The following is a 24,843-nucleotide window of genomic DNA, read 5'->3' on the forward strand; positions in this document are numbered from 1 at the left end:
GAAATACTGAACAGAAATCTGAATAAATTAGACAAAAATGTGATTCCTGACGTACCTTATATGGCATATTGTTCAGTATAAAAGTAAGTGGAGCACCTGCAAGGTTATAATAGAAAGTCTTATAATAGAATTCTCACTTCATAAAGGGGCCCCACTTCATACAGAAATGCTCTTACTGTACTAGTACTGAAGATTGGAGCAAGCTCATGTAAGCAACGCCCTGTAATCCTGTGGTTTAGTTTGTATGAATTCCTGAGAAATATATAGCAGTCAATTCTTGTTCCTAAATACTTTCTTTTTGCCTCAAGCTGTATTGTTAGAATTATCAGTCAGAGCAAAGTTACAGTGTTTTAAATCACTCTATCCTTTTTGACATGAAATCAGCCAGGATGTTTAAACAATGCAGATGACAATAATGCGGCTATGTTAAACACTTTGTTTTGCATATGACAAAATGCTAACCAAAGTCTGCGCTGAATAGGAATTCACCCAGTTCATTTGGAAAGCAAATGCACATAATGAAATACAGTGAGACCTCAGTTTTACATAACCTGATTTAAATTATAGTTCATTTCAATCCATGCTTTTCCCTTATTTTACATAATGTTTTCCTGGATTTTACATAAAAATGTTGTCATGATGTTCCTAAATGATGTTGTCCTTTGTGAATATTATTATTAAAGGATTTAAGAGGCTTGATATTAACCATGCACATATTTTGCCATGGTCCTGGTCAACTCCAATTCTGCACCTCATACAGTCATGCACAAATCCCTTATTGCCTTGCACATGCCTCCATAGTGTAAAATGAATGCTGCAATGTTTAAAGGAGAACTAAAGTTTAACTAAAGAAGTAGGGTAGAAATGTTGTACATTATGATTTGGGTACCAGCCCAAGGCAACCCAGGGAAGATCTGTGCATCTAAAGATGCCCCAGTATCTCCCCATCTTCTTGTCTGCTGATTCACTGCACACGCTCTGAGATTAGGGACCAACTCACAATATACTGTATATACAAAATATAAATGTTACAATATAAGGCTGATTAGTACTGAATGCACATTATTACTACATGTCAGCTCAGAAACCAGTGCAACTAGCATCAGCCCTGTAGTATCAGCTTATATTACAGACAACCCTCATTCATTTTCTGCTTGATCATTTGCAACAACCCCTAAGCTTAGCTGCTCAACAGCTGCTCAGAGCCCACTGAGCATGAGTGTTGCAGACACTTTCCAAGATGGTGACCCCCTGTGACAAGTTTGACGTCCTGGATCATTGCTGCTATTAAATATAAAACTTTAGGCTTGTAAAATAAGTTTAGTATATAAAACATGGAATTTTTAACCATATTCGTTTGTAAGGTTTAGTTCTCCTTTAACCATTGTCATTGACTAACTATTGTGCTTATACTTAAAGAAAAGTTGCTTTAACACATTTCCCTGATTTTACATTTTCCCGGATACTATGCTAATTCTTCCTGGTCCCCTGAAAGCAGCAGCTTTGGCAGGATAGAGTGCATACAGGCCCCTGACAGACTATGGGAGGGAGAACTGTGGTGTAGCAGGAGCAGCTGCAGTGTCCCAGGCACTTTTAGAGTCCACAGAGTTTTAACTATATATAGATTCAGTTTATTGCATTTTATGGTTTTTGAATTATTTGTCTTCTTCTTCTTCTGACTTGTTCCAGCTTTCAAATGGGGGTCACTGACCCCATCTAAAAACAAATGAGCTGTAAGGCTACAAACGTATTGTTATTGCTTCTTTCTGTGACTTTTCTATTCAGGCCCCCTCCTGTTCATATTCCAGTCTCTTATTCAAATCAAGGTATGATTGCTAGGGTAATCAGGACCCCGGCAAACATATTGCTGAAATTGCAAACTGGATAGCTGCTGAATAAAAAGCTAAATAAGTCACAAAACACAAAAAATAAAACATGAAAACCAATTGCAAATTTTCTCAGAACTCTCTATGTAATAATAAAAGTATATTTAAAGACGAACAACCTTTTTAATGCTTTACATTAGCAAGTAAGACGAATAACAGGGCCCCCTAACATCTTGAACCCCCAAGGCTGCAGTCTTGCATGTTTTAAAATGTGCAAATCTCCCTGTATGACAGATGTATCACCATTAGGGAGCATAGGAAAAAGCAGGACTTATATGTGGAAAAAGGGTTAGCAGAAAATATGCAAATGACAGCAACGCAGATGGGAAGTATCAAAGCCTTAAGCTGGCCATAGACACAAAGATTTGATCATACGAATCTTTGAGTCATATGATTTTCGGATTTTTTGTGGAGTGTCCCAAATGTTTCATGCCATGGCGATCGGTCGTTCAGACGATCGGACAGGTTAGAAGATTTCTGTCGGCTACTGTAATATCTCTGCATGTATTGCCGATCTGACGATATCAGTGGGAGACGGTCACCAGCTTTTGTCGGACCAATCTTTCATACGATTGCTGTCAGGGGAAGAACATCATTGATCTGTTCTTTTACTACTTTATTTGATCTGAATGGGTAGTGGCAGGTTGGGGGATGGCACTGAACGATCGTCCGTCCGATATGAAGATAAATATACACGTATATGGCCAGCTTTAAGTTGCAAGTACCAGGGGCTTCAATTGCTCATGTAGCAGCCCTTTAGCATTCAGTAGCTGCATTCAGTAGCTAAGAGGCTCTAAGCTGGGCCTTGCACTCTAAGCACTAGTAGCTGACCATAGACGCAAAGATCTGATCGTACGAATCGAGGATTCGTACGATTTTCGAACCGTGTGTGGAGAGTCCCGACATTTTTCGTCCGGCGGAGATCGGTCGTTTGGTCGATCGGACAGGTTAGAAAATTTCTGTCGGCTGCTGATAATATCTCTGCATGTATCGCCGATCGTACGATTTTCAGTGGGAGACTGTCACTAGCTTTGGTTGGACATAGATATCGTACGATTGCTGTCAGGGGCAGAACATTGCTGATCTGTTCTTTAACTAATCTGACTGGTAAGATTTTGATCTGAATGGTTAGTGGCTGGTCGGGAGATGGGAAAGTCCGATCGTACGATGATTCGTACGATCGGATCTTTGCATCTATGGCCAGCTTTATCTGACCTTGCCACTAGTTTAGAGTGCATTCCACAACTGTATTACCCTTGACATATTTAATTTAAAAAAATCATAAGGCTAGCAATTATGTCCCTTTTAAAAGCCAATTAGTGAATGTACATTTAGGATGAGGTCTTACCCAGCACAAGATAAAAAGCAGGAATTATGCTTTCTTCCCTGATTCAATATTTCCTTTTAATACAGAGAAATCAATATCTTGTTGGCTCTAACTGTTGTAGACTAGCATAACTTGCATTAGCAAAGCATATCCATTATCCACACGTACTCCTAGATCCACAATCAGTGTTCAGTTACAAGCACCTTATCTGAATTGCAAATCCATACTCTTTCTAATTAAGCACACTAATTCAATCAACCACTTAGAATTTAGAAACTTAAACTACCAACCAGACCAAACCCCACTCCAAAAGGGTTCACCCTTTCTTTGTTTCACCCATATTACACTATTTCATTACATTATTTGAAATGGGTCAAAATCAACTTGAACGTGTGCCCCCACCAAAACAGCCCTACATGTTTATTATAGCTTTTGCCAGAGTAAAGATTACATTTTGTAATTTGTTTAGCCAAGTTCAGTTTGTCACTCCAAACTATATTTAGAATTTGTAGCAGGGTCAAGTGTAGAGTCCTGTGTGGAACCAATTTTTGAGCCCCGGATCGGACCCAGACCCGAGGTCCACGACCTGAACCGCAACCCACATATTTACCCACTGGGATCCACTACTCGACCCCGGCCTGCAACTGCCTTATCCATAACCCGCCGACCACCATTAAACAGGAAGTGCTGTTGCTGCAAACTGGATGTTCCATCATCAAAAGCGGGCAGAGACAGAAAAAAAGTGATGTAAAATTTTAAAAGGTGTAAAATATAGGCAATATAACATAAGATAATAAATATAGATAGAGCTGTCTGGAAGTGCAATTTATCATGCATCTGTACCATATGCCAGGAGGCCCGCAGACCACTTAAATAGATCACACAGTTCTCATTTATACAACCCTGCTAACTTCTACAAGGTATACGCTATATCCATGTAAACGATTCCTCATGAGATTTTAAAATATGCCCCCTGCTACAAAAGGTCTTGTATACAAAAAAAGAGTGTGCTATGTTTAATTTAAAACATAATGTACATATTGTAAAACTGGCTTTACCCTTAAAAATTATCCTTGCATGAATAGAGTATAATATGCCCGTGCCAATTCCTCCTACAGCATTAATTTTGGCCACTGGAGACAGAAATTCCATCAACAGAGCATGTACCATACTGTTATGGTTATGCATATGCAGGGGAACTCTTCCACAGAGTAGGAAAATGTAGAATTCTACAGCTACAATATGCATTCTAATATAAAATAAATAAATTATTTACCACTGTAGCTTTTTGAAACATACATATCCCTTTAGGGGGTTGCCACCTGAATATCATATATATGTCAAATTGAAGATATTTGAGAATACCAGAATTTTATTGAAGGGTATGTTACATGCAGACTTTGCTTTCAAGTAATTCAAAGTGCAGGGGCCAACTGTGACATACAGAATGGCAATGCCTGAGACAAAAGGAATGGGTCTCTGCATGTTGTGATGATGAATATGCTTACATGCATTAATAGAATATGAGCCTGTGGGGAACCTGACCTAGAATTTCATGATTCTCAAATACAGTTTGTCCTCATTTTTCATATGAATACTGATTTGTTTACTTGCTTCCTTTTCTGCCACAGCAAAGGACTGAGACATGCATCAGTCACCCAAAATAGGTGTGAACTTACAAGTCCTAAGGAGGCAATGAAGTCTATTATGTGCCTGAAACAAAAAGTGCAATGCAAATGTGTGTACTTTAAGGTAGGGAGAAAAGTGAAGTTACTCTACTAAACATTCTTTTATATTGTGTTCTGGAGTTGTTTAACCTACCCCAAAAACAAACATGATTTAGCACATATTTCATCATTGTCTCTAAAAAAAAAAAAAGAAAGAAAGAAATCCCAAGATGCCACTGAACCGGAATAAGGAAAACATTTTGGGAAATTCAAACATTCTTCTTTAATTACTGATTCCAGACAATTAACACAAGCAGCATTTCTGGTATAGTTAAAGGGGCAGTGTAAATTTATTTGTGTGAAAGAGAAACACGTTTTAGAGCTGATGGGAGCCCAGTGGTGTATTAATGACATGTCGGGTCCCTAGGCTACTACAGGCCCCCCTTCTAGGGTCCGGATGTGTGCAGTTCGGCATACGGCAGGGTTCTGAGCATTCTGGATAACAGGACCAATACTTGTGTGTGTATATGTGTGTACAGATATGGAATCTAGCTCTTAAATATGCCACAGACAATCACCATTGTGCCTATTTAAACCAAGAACTCTTAATTTTTAAATTATTAGCCTTTGTAATAACCCAGGAAGTTATAAACGGATATTGCCCGGGCAACCCTATCTTTTTAAAGGAACAGTAACACCAAAAATTAAAGTGTTTTAATGGAATGAGAATATATTGTACTGTTGGCCTGCACTGGTAAAACTGGTGTGTTTGTTTCTGAAATACAACTATACTTTATTTGAACAAGCAGCTGTGTAACATAGGGCAGCCATTCAAGCCATATAGATAAGAAGATAAAAGATAATTTTGGAAGAATCCCATTTTATACTACAGAGTTTAGATGTTAACTTTTGTATATATTGTGCTTTTTTTCTCCTTTGAGAAAAGGCTTTGAATGGCTGACTCCATGGCTACACAGCAACTTATTTATATTAACTATAGTAGTCTTTCTGAATCAAATAAGCCAGTTTTACCAGTGCAGCACAACAGTACATTATGGTTTCATGACTTTAAAAGAGACATGCAGAGCCTGCAGCACACAAGTAATACAAGTATCGTGAGTGTATTGGCACTATTTATTTACTACTCATGACTTTAAAAGACTTTCATTTTTGGTGTTACTGTTCCTTTAAATACTCTTTAGTAGCCTCAGCACTGCACAGTACTCTAAAAATACATGTTAATAATAGGGCATGGTGCTCCACATAATGGAAAGACCATATTCCAGAAAACAAAAAGTTACAAACAGATGCCTTGCCTGTATATGTGTGTTTTATAAGCTGTAGAGACCTGCTGCTTTTTTACTTAGTTGCAGTGGTTTAAAACATAATATTGTATATTAAATACTGCTATGGAGGTTTGTATCATAGATAGATACGCTTCATAAGTTCCAATGATTGGTGTTCTGACTCATAGGCCCTGGTTGAGCATAACTGCCTTGTGACAGTACCTCGTCTCTTATGATTGACTGTTTGTCCTGCTTGTATCCAAAAAGCCCTGGTTTTCGCATCTGACCTCTTATATGGAGTGCTGTTAAACATTCCTAACTATATAAAAATCAACATGTGATACAAGAGACACCAGTGTTATCTGTATGTTCAGTAATATAAGTAAAAGGGATTATTCAAAAGGCAGCAGAGATAATTTGTGATCTGTCTGAATATGTCAGCTTCCTGCACAGAATATAATACAAGGAATAGCGTGCCATCCATGTGGTTAAATGAAAGGATATTAGAAATCACAGAGGAATTTTAGAGCCAATTATAGCCACATGGCCTCAGGCTGAGTAGGGTGTACAATATTCCTTATAACACACTCATTTCAAGGCCACGTGACACATGCACAAGTGTAATGGCTAAGCAATGTTTTTTCTTCTTTCTTCTTGTCTATTATATTATATTATATAATACAATGATTTACAGCCTTTACAGATATAACCAAGATTGCAAACATTTGGGCTTTTCATTTAGCAATAGTCGAACAGCTAAAATCCCACTTAAATATCTATAGTGTATAATTCAACATTAAGGGGCAAATTCATCAAGGGTCGAATATCGAGGGTTAATTAACCCTCGATATTCAACTGGGAATGAAAATCCTTTTTTCTTCGAATATCGAAGTGGAAGGATTTTGCGCAAATACTTCGATCGAAGGAATAATCGTTCGATCAACGATTAAATCCTTCGAATCGAACGATTCGAAAGATTTTAATCCAACGATCGAAGGATTATCCTTCGACCAAAAAAATTTAGCCAAGCCTATGGGGACCTTCATTGGGTTCGGTAGCTTTCAGGTGACGAACTAGGGGGTTGAAGTTTTTTCTTAAAGAGACACTACTTCGACTATCGAATGGTCGAATAGTCGAACGATTTTTAGTATGAATCCTTCGATTCGAAGTCGTAGTCGAAGGTCGAAGTAGCCCATTCGATGTTCGAAGTAGCCAAAAAAAACACTTCGAAATTCGAAGTTTTTTTTCTTCTATTCCTTCACTCGAAGTTAATGAATTGGCCCCTAAGTGTATAGTGTATAATTCAGCACTTCATTTATGGGTCAGCAACCTACATCCTAAAAAAGGATCACACTTTTGACAACCTAAATGAATTCAATTATTTTTGAAAGTAATTTTAATCCTTGTGTCTCTAGTATAGTCAAATGCAGTCCTAAAACGGCACCTTTAATTTAAAGTAGTAAATAATTACATAGTTGCACTGCATTCCATTTAAGTCACAATAAGAACTATAATAAAATTATGAAACATTTAACAATATCTTAATAAAAGGGTTATGCTTTAGAATAGATTATAATTCCACATCATTAAAATGATGTCTTTGTTATCAAAATAAAACCCTGTTTTATGAGATTTAGGATTTTTCGGTTTTGGTTACAGTGATTTATAGTTAGAGTAGGGTTGTTCTTATATTAGAAAATATCCAGGAGCCAGTTCAGGTGGCTTTCTTAGTATTACATGATTGATTTATAAGGTCCAAACCCTATAATGTGAAAATTTTGTGTTACACTAAAAAGTTTAAGATGCCATTGTGCACAGACATTGATGTTTATGAGTTTATGATTAACTCACTTTGTTGGGAAGGTATAGACCAAGGTACACCGAGGGGCATATTTTTTTTATCCTGTGTAAAATGAAATTCGATGAAAAAACAATGAAAAAAGTGGTATAAAATAAATGGTGAAGGTATGTTTAATTTAACGTCATGCGAATGTCAGATTTGACGCCAGTATTTTACATTGCTTCTGGCGGAAGTCACAAGTACACATTTTACGCTATTTTTTACACGGTGAAGCATGGTGATGTGTGACGTTTTTTACACAGCATATTAAATATGCCCCTGAGTGTGGACCAATTATTTACAGTATACCATCTATTTAATACCCAACCTACACTTGTCCAGGTACAATTGAACTGAAACTCTCAGCATCGTGGACACTTTTGGGCAGGCTACAATTTGAAGGTGAAGTTTAGAGAGCTTGAGAAGTCTCACCTCTTTGCACTTCCTAAACACAACAAGTTCAAAAATCATTTAAATATATGACTTTTCAGGTTTCAGCCATTTTCATAGTAATGGAATTACTGCATATTACACTAATTACTGAGAAATAGAGATATTTCACCCCCATATGTAATAAAAAGCACAGGTGGTCATTGGGTAAATTTGCAGTTGGGCAGTATCTCAAGGTGACCAATAAAGATTTTGCTTTATACTCTTTCAACAACTGGCTAAACATTGCTACTTGTCACTGGTTCCTCCCTGGATGCAAATTTGCTCATTTTTCATAAATGATTTTATTACATAACCCCCATGTTTTAGACAACTATGCAAATAAGTTTATGAATTCATGAAGTCATGCATAGTATTTTAATTATGTAATAGTCCGACCCCCAATGACTTGCCCTGACTTTACATACAAATAACTTACTAATACACCGCAACTGTTCATCTATATATAGTAAATATATAATCTCTGTAAATTGTTATGATAGTGCTGTACAGGTATAGGACTTGTTATCCAGAATGCTGGTATAGGACTTGTTATCCAGAATGCTCTGGACCTAGGGTTTTCTGGAAAAGGTAACTTTCCATAATTTGGCTCTCCATACCTTAAAGGAACAGCAACATCAAAAGCTGAAATTGTATCTACGTAATTAAAATATAATGTACTGTTGCCCTGCACTGGTAAAATCGGGGTGTTTGCTTTAGAAACACAACTATAGTCTATGTAAATAAGCTGCCGTGTAGCAATGAGGGCAGCCATTCAAGTTAGAATAAAAGAAAAAAAGCACAGGTCACAAAGTAGATAACAGATAAAACACCATTATATTCTACAGGGTTTATATGTTATTTGCTAAGTAACCTGTGCCTTTTCTCCTTTTTTACAGCTTGAATGGCTGCTCCCATGGCCACTCAGCAGTTTATTTATATAATATAGTAGTCTTTCTGAAGCAAACACACAGCTTTAACCATTGGAAGCTAACAGTATATTATATATTCATTACTTTAATTTTCTGGTGTTTCTATTTCTTTAAGTCTGCTAAAAATAATCTAAACAATAAATAAACCCAATGGAACTGTTTTGCTTCCAATAAGGATAAATTATATCTTTGTTAGGATCGAGTACAAAGTACTGTTCTATTATTATGGAGAAAAAGGAAATATTTTTTAAAAATGTAAATTATTCGATTAAAATAGTGTCTATGGGAGATGGCCTTCCCGTAATTCAGAGCTTTCTGGATAACGGGTTTTCAAATAATGGATCCTATACTTGTATAATTAAAAAATAATAATAATACTTATCAAAGGGTACATTTGGACAAACCTGCCTTTTAATTTATTGGCATATCAGACAGGCATAGTATTAAAGGAGGATGCTTACCTGTCACATTAATATATACAATCCTGATTATCCTTTCCTATTTAGCAGAAAATAATTATAAAAACATTGTGGTAGACCCTAGTGCCCATTATGCACATCGGTCTCACACAAGCAGACATAATGTAGTCTAACAGAAAAAAAAATGTTAGAAGAAGATAGGAGCAATAAAAATATATGGTGGGTGACACCACTATAGTAAATCATAGTCTAATTTTGGCAATGTCAATGAGATCTGATGATTACTATTGAACGCAAGGCACAGGAGCCTTTGAACACTAATCATTGTCCTACATGTAGCAAAATGTATAAATGTGGTATGTACATGCACAACCCATGGTTTCTTTGTTAAAATGATGTACTGTGTGATTTTGCTTAGACAATAGTGCACAAATAATAAAGGCGTTTGCTTTATACAGGAGTACAAGCCTGCTGCTTACTATAATCTGTAACATCCTTTCCTCTCCGCTCCTGTAAAACATGTACCATATGGCCTGCACATCTAATAAGCTTGCACAAAGCACACTAAGAATAGCCCTGGTAACATGAATATTCTTAAAAAGCATTTTGGATAAAGACATATAGCCCTTCATTTCAAATGGGATTTTAGGAGAAAACCTGTTTAGAGATCTCATGTCCTTCTATTTCAATTAACATGTAGGCAAATGAGAACTTAGGCTTAATACCTCATAAATAATGAAAATGGGATGCGATACTGAGAGACAACTGCCTCCATATCATCCTTGGATGTCTGTGTCTGAACTTCCCATTACCACTGTGCTAATTCAGCATGAAGCCATAAAGCAATAAAATAAACCTTGCTTTTTCCAGCCATGGCTTTGATATACCATAAAACCGAGCTATCGTGGCCTCTCTCCTTTGCTACAAGGGCTGTAAATACCTTTATCTTCAATAAAAGAGACAGGTTTTCCTTTTCCAGACTCATTTCCTGTGGGAAATGCTTTGTTATAAATCCCATTCACACTTCATATTTACATCTTAATTTTCCAAGCATTTTATCCTGAGCTGAATGTACGCTCTATTTTTCTAACTGTATGCTTTTATTCACGACTCATACAAAATATTTAATGCATGCTTAAAGTAATTCATGTAAAAGATACACAAAAAATCAAAGTGAAAACAAAGATAATGACTATTTAAGTTTTGAGTGTTTCTAGTGATTTTCTTTCAGTTTTATTGTGAAACCAAATACGAAAATTAATTGATGGAAGCAGGAGCCTAAAAAAATAGATGGGCAGGATTTTGCCACACTTCTTTGTCTGTGGACGGACAATGGTAATTATTCTGTTGCACAAAAGGGAAACTTTTGGAAGCGGTCGGAATCTATGTGTTGTGCAAATGCAGTTGCTAAGAAGCGAGTATGCCTCAGTTCTAATCGAATAGCCAAATATTCAGTGATGCTGTTGGCTTGGGGCATGAAGCAAATTCCACCAGCCGCAAACTTAGAAACAGTCCTGCATTATTTGTTGCTGACCGCTGGCTGAACTCAATCCTGATGAGCCCCATCACCATTAGCTACTTCTCAGTGTATTCCATCAACCAATGGAAACGGCAGCATGCTGCAGCTACAGCTCGGGGAAATTGATCAAACAGGGTAATGAGACTATTTCTTCACTGAGGTTATTTTAAATGAATATAAATATTTTCTTTCTACATAATTTGCCACAAAAAGGTCACTGAACTCCCTCTGAGTCAGAAGAAAAATGGAGAAGCATCTCCTGCTAAATCTTCGAGCTGAGAAAACACCAGCAAAACAATCACGGGCATTTGGCGATAGGCTAAATGCACAAATTCTAATCGCCACTGACGCCGGGTAATTAAAGCTAGCTGCTGTTTTGTTAGCTTTCTAAATTACAGCTGCCCAAACTGAAGTGCAATCTCTGAAACCTCATATGTTTGGACCTCAATATGTCAACAATAAATACAGCCGGGTGACAAATGGATAGTCCAGAGCACGGCAGAATGATTTGATGTCACGTGAAACTTTTTCCAAGGCAGGAGCATAAGGTTCTTACATTTTCTATGAGCCAAATAAAAGGCTGAACACCTTTAAATAGTGGGAGGCACAATTTGTAACCATATTAAGCTTCTCTGCCATTTTAAAGCATGCTGATTATTAATAGCAGTCAGTTATTAATATATATGAGCTATATTTGGGTGCTGGGGAATGATTAAGTGCGGCTGCGCACAAAATGAGTCAGGTGTGGTGGCTTTAAATGGAGAAATAAAATCAAGTTTTAAGAGAGAGCTGCGTTGCTGATTTATGGGAGGTGTTGATCACCTAAATATATTTTTGGTTGATTTATTGAAGGTAACATATATGAATTTATATGTCTACAGATATGTAAATATACCATGATATATAAGGATATATTTCACCTAAGGATTCAGTCTCCCTCCAGACAGAGAGTCCTTTATTAGTGAGTTCATCCAACGGCTCCACCCATCCCCTATGAGTATAAACTTTGACTCATAACGTTCCTTGCCAAAGCAGCAGCACTAAATAGTATTTAGCAGCATCACTGCACAAATCACACAATGGATTTGCATTCGTTTACTTTTCAAATATCCTTCATTCAAATATGCAATTCTTCGGTGGAAGCGCCCATCATTTTTTTTTATAATAGAATCACTATTAAGGGCCACCTTTACCAAGCATGAACACAGACTTACATGTAAATGGTCAATCGTACCCATAAAAACACCATACAGAAAGTTACATGTACCTTACCATTGTAGCCTCTAGTGTCAACACTGCCTTTTTTTTTAGTGTGAATTGCTATAGGCAAAATGTTAATTTATACTTTATACCTGTCTTTGGGCTCTCTTTGCATGTCATGCCCAAAAGATATTCATTTTATGAGGCAGCTGAATTACAAACAAATTGGGGTTGGGTGTACCCATGGTCATCCCCCACTGTGCCCATTGGGACACAGATCCAACTGTATTGGTGCATTGCTTGTGCCCAGCAGTGGTTGCAACATTTTGTAGTGGGGTGAATGACATTAAAAATTTGGGGGGGGGGGGAAATTTTGTATGTAGGCCAAAAGTATACCTGATTGTGTATTTTAAATTTTAAAACTTGTTTGCATTTAGAATTTAAACCCATTACTTATGCTTCCTGTATGTACAGCCGGGGCAAACCTTTCTCATGAAAGTGAAATGTTCTGTAGTGATATACCTTGTTCATTCATTAGTATGTTACATTGTACTAGTGTTTAGAGATGTCGCGAACTGTTCGCCGGCGAACTTGTTCGCGCGAACATCGGGTGTTCGCGCTCGCCGGAAGTTCGCGAACGTCGCGCGACGTTCGCCATTTTGGGTTCGCCATTGTTGGCGCTTTTTTTTGCCCTCTCACCCCAGACCAGCAGGTACATGGCAGCCAATCAGGAAGCTCTCCCCTGGACCACTCCCCTTCCCTATAAAAACCGAAGCCCTGCAGCGTTTTTTCACTCTGCCTGTGTGTGCTGAAGAGATAGTGTAGGGAGAGAGCTGCTGCCTGTTAGTGATTTCAGGGACAGTTGAAAGTTTGCTGGCTAGTAATCGTTTTGATACTGCTCTGTTATTGGAGGGACAGAAGTCTGCAGGGGTTTGAGGGACATTTAAGCTTAGGTAGCTTTGCTGGCTAGTAATCTACCTTCTACTGCAGTGCTCTGTATGTAGCTGCAGTGGGCAGCTGTCCTGCTTCTGATCTCATCTGCTGACTGCTGCAATAACAGTAGTCCTTGTAAGGACTGCTTTTATTTATTTTTTTGTTGTTTTACTACTACTACTACTACTACTATAAGAGCCCAGTGCTATTAGTCTAGCAGTGTTGGGGAGTGGGACTGGTGTGCTAATCTGCTGCTCCTAGTAGTTCAGCAGCACCAACTTTAATTTTTTTTTTTAATATTCATTTTTTTTTTATTTTACTTTTTTTTATTTTACTACCGCTGTAGTAGTGTATAAGTTGACCTTTTAGGCATTATTTGCCCTGTAGGCATTATTTGCACACTGTTTTCTTCAACCCGCCATCTAGCTGTGTGACCTTGTTCACATTCTGTCTAAATATCCATAATATTACCGTCTCCAGAAAAAACACCGGAGTGACTTTTTTCAAGCAGCCATAATATATTTTACGTAATCCGTATCCACCGCTGTAGTAGTGTATACGTTGACCTTGTAGGCATTATTTGCACACTGTTTTCTTCAACCCGCCATCTAGCTGTGTGACCTTGTTCACATTCTGTCTAAATATCCATAATATTACCGTCTCCAGAAAAAACACCGGAGTGACTTTTTTCAAGCAGCATTCATATATTTTACGTAATCCGTATCCACCGCTGTAGTAGTGTATACGTTGACCTTGTAGGCATTGTTTGCCCAGTTTTTTTGGCCGCAGCCACTGAAGCACAGAGGCCAGAAAAAATATGCCATATAAATGCTGAAAATAGTCATTTTTTGCCATACGTTGACTCAACGTATATGGCAAAAAATTACTATTTTCAGCATTTATATGGCATATTTTTTCTGGCAACTGTGCTTCAGTGGCTGCGACCAAAAAAACTGGGCAAACAATGCCTACAAGGTCAACGTATGGCAAAAAATGACTATTTTCAGCATTTATATGGCATATTTTTTCTGGCAACTGTGCTTCAGTGGCTGCAACCAAAAAAACTGGGCAAACAATGTCTACAAGGTCAACGTATGGCGAAAAATTACTATTTTCAGCATTTATATGGCATATTTTTTCTGGCAACTGTGCTTCAGTGGCTGCGTCCAAAAAAACTGGGCAAACAATGCCTACAAGGTCAACGTATGGCAGTTGTTTAAAGAGAACAGTAGATTACTAGCCAGCAAAGCTACCTAAGCTAAAATGTCCCTCAAATCCCTGCAGACTTCTGTCCCTCCAATACAGAGCAGTATCAAGCAGATTACTAGCCAGCAAACTTACTATCATCTGTCCCTGAAATCACTAACAGCTCTCCCCCTACACTATCTCTTCCAAGCACACACAGGCAGATTTTTCAGATACATTTTTGCCCTTGATCCCCCTCTGGCATGCCACTGTCCAGGTCGTTGCACCCTTTAAACAACTTTAAAATCATTTTTCTGGCCAGAAATGTCTTTTCTAGATGTTAAAGTTCGCCTTCCCATTGAAGTCTATGGGGTTCGCGAACCGTTCGCGAACCGCTCGCATTTTTGCGCAAGTTCGCGAATATGTTCGCGAACTTTTTTTCCGACGTTCGCTACATCCCTACTAGTGTTTAAAAACTGAATGGTTTTGATGTGTAAGAAGTCTAAGCTTTATATATATATATATATATATATATATATATATATATATATATATATATACTGTATGTATATATCGAGAGAAAGAGAGAGAGAGGGAGGGGGGAGAGAGAGAGAGAGAGAGAGAGCGTGAGAGAGAGAGAGAGAGAGAGAGAGAGAGAGAGAGAGAGAGAGATGTATAAATGGTTTTATAAATATGTGGGCTTTAGTCGTTTATGTCTATGTTGCCATTTGCAGTTTTTGAGTCAATATCATTGACCTTACAGGGTCATTAGGGTTCCAGAGAAAAGGGGGCATGGATTTGAACATTTAATGTATATCATGAATCAAAAATCACCAAAGCACAGACTAAAAACAAAGCATCATACAATTTTGAGATTTAAACATTTCTATTGGGTATCAGTGATTGATTTGCACTGTGTCTTCATACTCATACAGTACATTCGTTACATTTATAAAGCTTTGTAACCTGAATCCCATTACACAAAGGATATATACATGTGCGCAATACATTCTCCATTTTTTTCCTCTTTTTCATTGCGGCCCAGATGAAACATGGTGCTGTGCAGTGCATTTCATTTCACTGTGATTGTGACAGGATTATGTATGGGTTCTGAGAATTTCCTCTTTTGTAGGGGTCACAGTTAAGAAGACCACAGGACACAGGAGACTGCTCTGATTTAGAAATTCAGCAGTTGAGCAATTATAAATTCACCTTATAAAATCACTATGTTATATGCCAGTGTCTCATTATTTTCATAGATTTTCTAGGAGTTGTAACCATTCTCTAATATGGAGATGCTTGTGTATGTGTGAAAGCAAACAGTAGTCACCTAGCTGTCAGTAAACTACAATACTGGGAGTCCTTTTTCCAAATAAGCTAGAAGGCTGATCAAACGAGAATGGATAAATAGGAGGAGCCAGATAGACAAACTTACTGTATGTGGTAAATTGGATTCATTGGGGGTTAAGAATCTGAACTGCTTTTTTATATAGCCTTATCCATAAATGAATTATGGTCTTACTAACCTGGTTTTTGCTTTGACTCTGGCTGATTGAATGGATCAGCAAAATTTGACCATGTCTGTAAATAGATATATACTATAGAAATACGAGGGAAGAGACCCATGGGCAGTCACCTATAATTAGAGAGCATCAGTTTCTGTTGCTCACAATATCTATTATAGAAAACTATAGGTGCATTGTGATTTTAGAAGATGCTTTGCTTAAAAATGCCTCTGTTTTAAACATCAACATTTTGTCTACAGCTCATCTCACCATTTACCATATAAGTGAGAAAATGCAACACAAGTGACAATACAACAAAAGTTTTTTCCAGTTTTTTTTTTTGCACTGACAATTTTTATCAGTTTTCAACAATACAAACATTATATTGGTATATAATAGTTTAAATCATTGCAGGTATACTCATTGAGTTAACCAAAATAACATTCATACAATTAAACAAAGAAACAAAAAAAAGAAAAGATATTTTGTTAAGTTTTTATGAGGTAAATTAGAAAGAAATATGTGACCATGTTTCTTTAATATGGTGCAAAGTAAATTCAACACAGATGCTAAAAAATGGCTCACAGTGGATTGTAAATTAGAGAAGAGTCAGCTACATAATAAATCCTAAACTGAAACAGGATCCTTTAGTGGAATTGGATGGGCTAATCTTGGCCTAATCTTTCTTGCTCTTTGGTTTGGTTCCTCTCCATTCCTATCCCTGAGAAAACATGTTCTAATATCTTGCATTGAGGATATCAAACACAACTGAAATAGTCTGTCTAAAAGCCTGGATTTACGCTGTATCTGTATAAGTAAAACTGTAGTTCTGGGTGTGTAAAAAGAAAAAGTTAATCAGTTAATTAATTAATTTAATAGGGCTAGATTCAGAAAAATAATGTGTAGAGAAAACTTGATTGCATCTCCTTTCAATCATATCCCCTTGGTGGGCATATATCCCCATGATATCCCCATATTGCTATAAGGAAGTCTATGCATTCAGTGTCACACTTAAACATGCAAACAACAACAAACCATCAGTGTAATTTCACAACCACACATTAATATGCATAAAGGTAATGTCAAGAGGATAACGCAGAACCTACATCTGGTGAACTACTCACCAAATAATACATAGCCAAATAAAAGTATATAGACTTCTTACAATCCTTCTTCCATCAACTACTCAGTATCAGTATAAGGAACACAAAAAAGAAATATATAGTGCAGTTGTGTCATTAAGAAATATTTTCTGCCAAAGAGTCTACGCACAGAAAAGTTAATGTAAGTTCAGCGGTGTACATTGAAAGCTCAATGCATTTTCCATAGTATTCACCAAGCTTTCTTAGGAACACAGCAGCTTTGATTCTAAGCTTGGAACTGTCTTCAAGGAATTTATATATTCTCCCTGTGTAAAATTGACCCTAGTGGGTTGAATGAATGTAATAGTGACCTAAGACTGTAAGCTCATTGGGGCAGGGACTTATGTGAATGATGAATAATCTATGTAAAAGATTTCCTTTGTGTTTTGAACAGAAAACTTTATAATGTTACATGTTGTTTTACGAAGTAATGATCCTTTGTTCAGCGTTTATTTGAGCATTAGTGACTACAGATACAAAAATATAAAAAGTAAAAATCCTGAAGCAGAGCTGAGAAGCAGCTGGTGAGAGAACTGTGTGCCATTCTTAGTAGTAGTAGTAGAACTAGTAGTAGTAGAACTGTGTGCCATTACTTATGCAGTAGCTCTGTCTGCTTTAGGTGATTTTAAAGTAGAATAAATGTCCCTTCTGAACTTCTGAACAATAGTTTTTTTCTCAGTCCATAGCACTCATTATAAATCCCAGCCCTCCACCCCCGCCACAAAACTTTAGTCTTTACAACTTTTTCTCCCATCTATTTCCTCCCTCCTTTCAGGGTCCCTTAAAAGATCCCTTATCTAGGGCCAGGGCCAGCACCCACGAGCAATGGATTGCTAAAGTTCATCATTGCCCAGACTTCCGACAAGAATATTCACCAGTCTGACCTGTAAAGCCGCACTTAGGGGGTTATTTATCAAAATCCCATTTTATCTCAACATCTTCTGCAACAAACTCCGATCAAATCCACTTGGGTTTTTTACGTTATTTATTACATTTTCCTGAAAATTTGCTTTGAGGGAAAAAATCTGATTCTCACAATTTTTACCCGATTTCTTATGCTTTTTTGCCTGAAAACTTTGGGATATTGCACAAAACCCAGCGCACATCAAAAAATCATTGAGACTTCTCCCATTGACTTATATGCAACCTTGACAGGTCTGAGATGCCGGATTTTCTAATTCAGACTTTTCCATCCTCGGGGGTTTAATAAATTCGAAAAATTCGAATTTTTTAAAAGTCCGATTTTATAGAAAAAAAATCGAATTTTTTGGGATTTTTGCATTCCGAGTTTAGTAAATAACCCCCTTAGTGTAATATCTGGAATACTAGAAACATGGAACACTACATTTCATACTTTTATTATTGGTTCATTATAGCACATAAATTCACATTCCCTTTGTCCCCATTGCTAGATTTAACGATGTACAACGTAGTGCATTTCCTATTTGCTATTGCTACTTGTGCAGTCCCGTCCCCTGTGGGTTTTACTATTCACCACAAGCAAATACATCAGTAATTAAAACCACTGAAATGGGCAAGAAATAACCAATGTCAGGTAGAAAGCACATTTGTTTCATTAAAAATTGAACTTCCCAACTGATCAAGGATTTTGTTACTATACCATGCATCTTACACGGCAATCTTATTACTATTGACAGAAAGGCTGCTATTAACCTTATTGATATGGTGCAATAATATGATTCCCATGGCATTAACATGAAACAAGACAGTCGCACTGAACTAATATGGATGCTTTCAAGCAGTGCAGCAATATGTTATTTTTTTGCTGTTAATCCATTACAGTTGTTTTTTTTTTTTATTTCTCAATCTAAAAACAAGCTTGATAAATGTTGCTTCCAAAAGAATGTTTTACATTTTTCAGAACAGTGTGTTCCTTGTATGTATTTGTATGCTGCATGTAATGTTTATCACTTAAAAATTCTGTCCAAATCAGTCCCTTGGGCTAAAAGTCCCTAGGGAAGCCTCCTATTGGATTTTCATAAAGGTGGAGGGGGCTTAACACTCATCTTTCATTAGGCAAGCTGTATGTGTATTCAAAACCTAAACTATTAGATTATTCTGAAACAAAAGTCTATTTATTGTATGCCTGCAAAGGAGAACATTTGTAACATAATGTTACACAAATACTGAAATGGAGCATTCGTCAGTACCCCTATAGGACCCTTTACCCCTGGACCCATAGTAACATACCTTTATTGTTATACCCAGGGTGCAATACACAAGAAAATCGATCTTCAGTACAAATATGAAATGAAAAGACTACAGAGTTGGACCCACCTTCCAAAGGCTTCAGATAATCCACAATCTTGTCAGTTTGCCCATATTTAATTCTCACTTATGGGCAGGATAACTAGGAACTAGAACTGCAGGTTTCTTAACTGAATTTTCTTGGCATTTTATACACCAAAATAGTGAAATTACCCACACACCGCATTTAATGGGCTGAACACTTGAATGTACGCCAGATAAGGCTTACTATATTTATTATTCCTATTTTGGCTGCATAGATTATACAGTGGAGTACAATAAAGAACAGATCCCTCTGTTAGCTAAAATGTAAATGTACATATAATTGGTTTATGTCTGTCAGTGCTTGTACTGCCACTTTCCATTATTCACTCCCAGTTATTAATGTAGCTTCTGCACAAGAACGCAAACATTGTAATACTACTGTTACTATTGAAAATTGTCCCTTGTATGTCATTTATTCTGTACATCAATAAATATAAAAAAATGGGAAACCTTACTTGAAAATCAATTTTCTCACCTCTTTTGTTTGGAGGAGTAGTACACCTTTCAAGCAACTGGTATTAATGAAAAGACATGACTATAGAATCTCCATCAGTTTTTCTGACAAATCGGTGACCACTCCAGACCCTCATTGAAATTCCATTAATCTCCTGCATCAAGGTCCAATGTAAGAATCCAAATGCTAAACCTTTATCAGCTCAGAATAACCTGCACATGAACTCTGCCTGATAGCAAGCACGATCCCGGTGATCTTGCCATCAATCAGGCTAGGCTAAAGAGCAATAAAGCACTATTAGAAAAAGGACCTGGTTTTATTTTTTACATTTATGTTGTTTGTATGTCACAGCCACTGTATCTGGCTTTCGAGGTCCTCATCCATGTAAATTCATTCGATTCACTGCTGGGCTGTGATTTAATTGCTGCCAGCAATCAAGTTGGGGCATCACAAAGCTGAAGTGCACTTGAATTTCATTAGAAGATATAACTTATTCTACTTTCCTACAGTACCTAATAAACCATAAAGAAACCAAAACACATATGGCTTAAGGGAATAACTGGAAAATTAGGTTGTCTACAGGGAACAGAATGAACTTTTGAACCAGAGGAACTGTGGAGGAGAAATATTAAACGGAAAGAGAAACCCAGAATGCATATAAAAGCATACACACTTTGGAACCTTCCAAGCATATTAGCATTATTAGAAAAAGATAGATAAATATTTTATAGATATTTTATATATACTTTTGTAAATGCTGCGGATGATTTCACAACAACCCTTAGTCACAGACCTTAGCATGACCTGTACTAATGTAGTTTCTCTCATTGTTAAAATTCTCTCCGCTTTACTTAGATTTCACAGTAGGTAATGGGGGATAAACACGCTGGTTGCACAATACAACAACTTCCCCGTTCAAATATTGAACATATTTTTTCTAATACAATTTCTAATAGATTGGTGTGTTTTTTTAATTATTCATTGTAGCATTAAAATAGCTTCAGATAAGGTCACATGACAGTGTTCTGAGTTCCGCCCTAAAATTATATGGAAACTTTTAAGAAATGGCGTCTATTAAAACCAAAACTAGAAAATAGAATCATCCATCCATTGTATGCATGGTATACTGTTTTGGATTTCTGGTTTTGTGGTGTCAACCTTTATTTTTGCTCATATTGTTTTATTAGGTTCTGCAACTATAAATGATTTCTTTTGTTAGTCAGCTATAATCAGTGTCTTTAAAGCTGCCGCAAGCGAAAATTTATACGTGGAAAAAAAATAAAACTGTTTCGTTTAAGGAGACACATCACATCATATTACAGAATAACATGTTTGAATATACAAATTGCTCCTAAATGCCATGGTAAAGTTTTTAAGGTTGATAAAATATGTTTTCCTTTATCATTGCCTAGAAAATTTATTATGCCTGTATGCATCTCACTTATCCTTCTTCTGCAATAGGCATAATTTTATACCCCATAAAGGCAATTTATGAATCCAACGGGAATGATCTAGATAACATAAAACCTTGAGTGCTATGTTGCAGGAAACATATTTTAGTTTTGCAATTGTACTCAGAGACAGAGAGGCACTGCTTGATCATCATATTGTGTCAGAAAGCATTAGTCATTGATAACTTTATAACCAACTTACTAATGCTTTCAGTCAATGAATGTAATTAAATAATAGTAACACACATACAAAAACCCTACAAATATAATTTGCAAAATTAACCTAAATGGTTCCTCATATAAATGATAAATTATTGCTACTTGGGAAAATATCACCTTTCTGTTTTGTGTCCATAAAACTATTCCACAAATATTTGGCATGTGCCACTGAGTGTATTCAGTAGAGTTATTACTCAGGTTTTCTGCTGCATGCAAGTGGGTAGTGCTATTTAACTTGCTGGCCCATTTCTTCTACAGTATTTAAATAAAGCAAGAGGAAAAACGACTTATTGAATATTTTGGATAGGGCGTATATGCATCATTTTGAAATAAATCAGGTCTCTAATGATGTGAATGACAATTTTTATACAGTTTTTAAATAAAAGAAAAGTAAAACAAAATGAAAAAGGAAAGTCCTTATGATTAAATGGTGGGTTAGTGGGTGAGCGAGGATAATGGAAAGGTAAATATACAAAATATGATTTTTCTAACAGAGAAAATGCATTTGTATATTAAATATATGTACATAGCCATTTTATATACAGGTATGGGACCTGTTATGCAGATGCTTGGGAGTTAGGGTTTTCCAGATAAGAGGTCTTTCTGTAATTTGGATCTCCATATCTTATCATTTTTAACATTGGTTATACAATAAGGAGTTTTGCATCCAATAAGGATTAATTTAATCTTAGTTGGGATCAAGTACAATGTACTGTTTTATTATTACAGTTATAAGGAAAGGGAAATCATTTTTATAAATTTCAATTATTTTATTAAAATGGACTCTATGGGAGAGGGCCCGTAATTCAAAGCTTTTTGTATAAAGAGTTTACAGATAATGGATCCCATTCTTGTACATGTCTATTAAATAATCCCTACTAGATCATAAATTACTTCTCTGCCATGAATGAACAGCTTCTAACAGACATCAGTGTTGAGCCATTGCCATTTTAGTGACAACTAATGTTTCATTATCATTGCATACTGCATTTTTTATTACGTGCCCTAAGAATAGACCTTCGATTGAAGTATCATTATTTTTTTATATATTTATTGCAAAAACAGTCAGACTATGTTTGTTATAATGTACTAGACTTTTAATTGTAGATTGACTGATAGAAAGTTTAGAAGGTGCAGACAATGCAGCCTGGAATAAGATGCAAAATAAATATTTCTATACTGTGTAGGAACCACTAGAGAGAGCTCTTTGGTTCCTGTAAGATTCAGCTGGAAGTACAAAAATGAGCTGAATGTCATTTGATGCCCTTTATTTTTGTCCTATCTCCATCATAGCTTTCCCACCAATCCCAATGCACCGATTTGAGAGAGCAATATAATGGCACATAAACACAAACTTACCGTCATATGGCAGCTCTTCATCTTTATCACGATCAGAGGCAATCGACACAGCATCAGGAGGAAGGGAAAACCCATCATTCTCCTCTTGATCGTCGGTCTCTGCTGAAAAAAAGGCAAAATAAATGCATGACAAATGGTTCCACTATTTGTATAAAAGAATGCAATAACAATAATATTCTGTTGTTTCATCTGCCAGTATGGTTAGTGACTTTTTAAATAAGGGTAAAAGTTCGTTTTTGTAACTTTTTTCTTTATGTGGTCCGACACAATATGGAACCTTTCTTTCGTCCAGGAAATGGTTAACCTCTTTTCTGTAAAAAAAATAGCCCTTAAGTTTCTTAGACCCCTCCAAGCAGTGTTATTACATGTTATTCTTTTGGACACAGAAAGCAACAAATCTTTTCAGGGCCCATCCTCTCAGGACAAAAGATTGGTCACCTGCTCACAATAGCCCATCAATCTATCTGGCAAATTCAGATTTCATACTGTAGGGTATGACGAAATTCAAATAAACATACCTAGGGATTTTCAAACATGCTGATCTTCAGTCTGGTTATCTAACAAGATTGTGCCTTTCTATAGTTTAGAGAATTACTGATCAGAGCATTGTGGCAAAGTATTAAAACACATGCCTAGGGCTTGTCAAGAATCTTGAACTTGCCTTTTGCATCTCATACCACATGACACATATCATGACATAGTCCAGGAATAAAAGCTTAGCCATTGCATTGGGGGGGGGGGTGTTGTCTTTCTCCCATTCACCCCAATCAGCAGTCACTACTTCTTGATTATTTCACATATTCCTCTTTTATTGTTCCTTAAAAGGGACATAATGTTCCCATTCATTCCAAAAATGTATTTACTCATAAAAAAATCTTTACAAAGCCTTCAGATATCTTCTAGGGGAAACATATGTAAAGTGTATGAAACATGCACTGACAGCTCCAAACGCTAGACATGCTATTGATTTAACTGCTGCAGCAACTGGATGCAGCTGCACTTGTTGTCTAGCTCCTTAAATTTCATTATGGCAATTTTTCCACATTGCCACATGATCATTTGTGTTTACATAGCATATTTAATTGGTCATCTCGTTCGTAATCTGAAACATCTGGTTAACAATTGAAAAAGCATTAATAGTGCAATAAGGTTGTCTTTGTAGGAGGAAATGGGCAAATATAAGTATAATTATACGTATTCTTTTTAGTTTTTACTATATGGTGTATTTATGAATCTAACTTATCTGAAAAACAAAAGTCAATTTTAAATTGTTTAAATAATTTATGCTGTGTAAAAATTGTATTGGAAGTTTACAGGTAAGTGGATGTCTATGAAAATTCTCATTTATCCAGGTCGTGATATTCAGTATCTAGTAGAATTATGTCAACTCGACATTTAGGATGCGGATTTACTAAAGGGCAAAGTGGGCGTCACTAGCAAAAATACTCCAGAAAACCCATCTGCAGGGACATTAGCAATTTACTAACAGGCGTAGATGACAATTCACTAGTGAAAGAGACTGTTGCGAGCACAGTTTCGCGCCCTATCGGCAGGCAAATTTTCACTCAGGCGAACGGTCGTTACTCTGCAAATTCACTAAAGTGTGAATTTTACGTTATCTCTTTCGCCAGAGTTTCCTTCACCAGCTTAGACCTGGCGAACTGATAAGATGAAGCTACATCCTCCTCAATCTTATGTCAGTGACATCATATCCTGTATGCCGGAAAAGTTGTAAAACATGCTGGCGTTTTTTCATTTTTTAAAGCAGAATTGCCTT

The 24,843-nt window shown here is 36.6% G+C and overlaps 1 protein-coding gene across 2 annotated transcripts in view; it reads right to left on the reverse strand.

The window, feature by feature from the left end:
- The window catches only part of skap2.S (src kinase associated phosphoprotein 2 S homeolog), a 164,672-nt gene that overhangs the window by 95,603 nt on the left and 44,226 nt on the right, over positions 1-24,843 (reverse strand). The window contains exon 4 of one of the 2 annotated variants that reach the window (XM_018268770.2): positions 23,067-23,165. In XM_018268770.2, the coding sequence (XP_018124259.1) occupies positions 23,067-23,165 (99 nt within the window). 2 annotated transcript variants of the gene reach the window in all.

The sequence above is a fragment of the Xenopus laevis genome, chromosome 6S (assembly GCF_017654675.1).
Source record: "Xenopus laevis strain J_2021 chromosome 6S, Xenopus_laevis_v10.1, whole genome shotgun sequence".
Lineage (NCBI taxonomy): Eukaryota > Metazoa > Chordata > Amphibia > Anura > Pipidae > Xenopus > Xenopus laevis.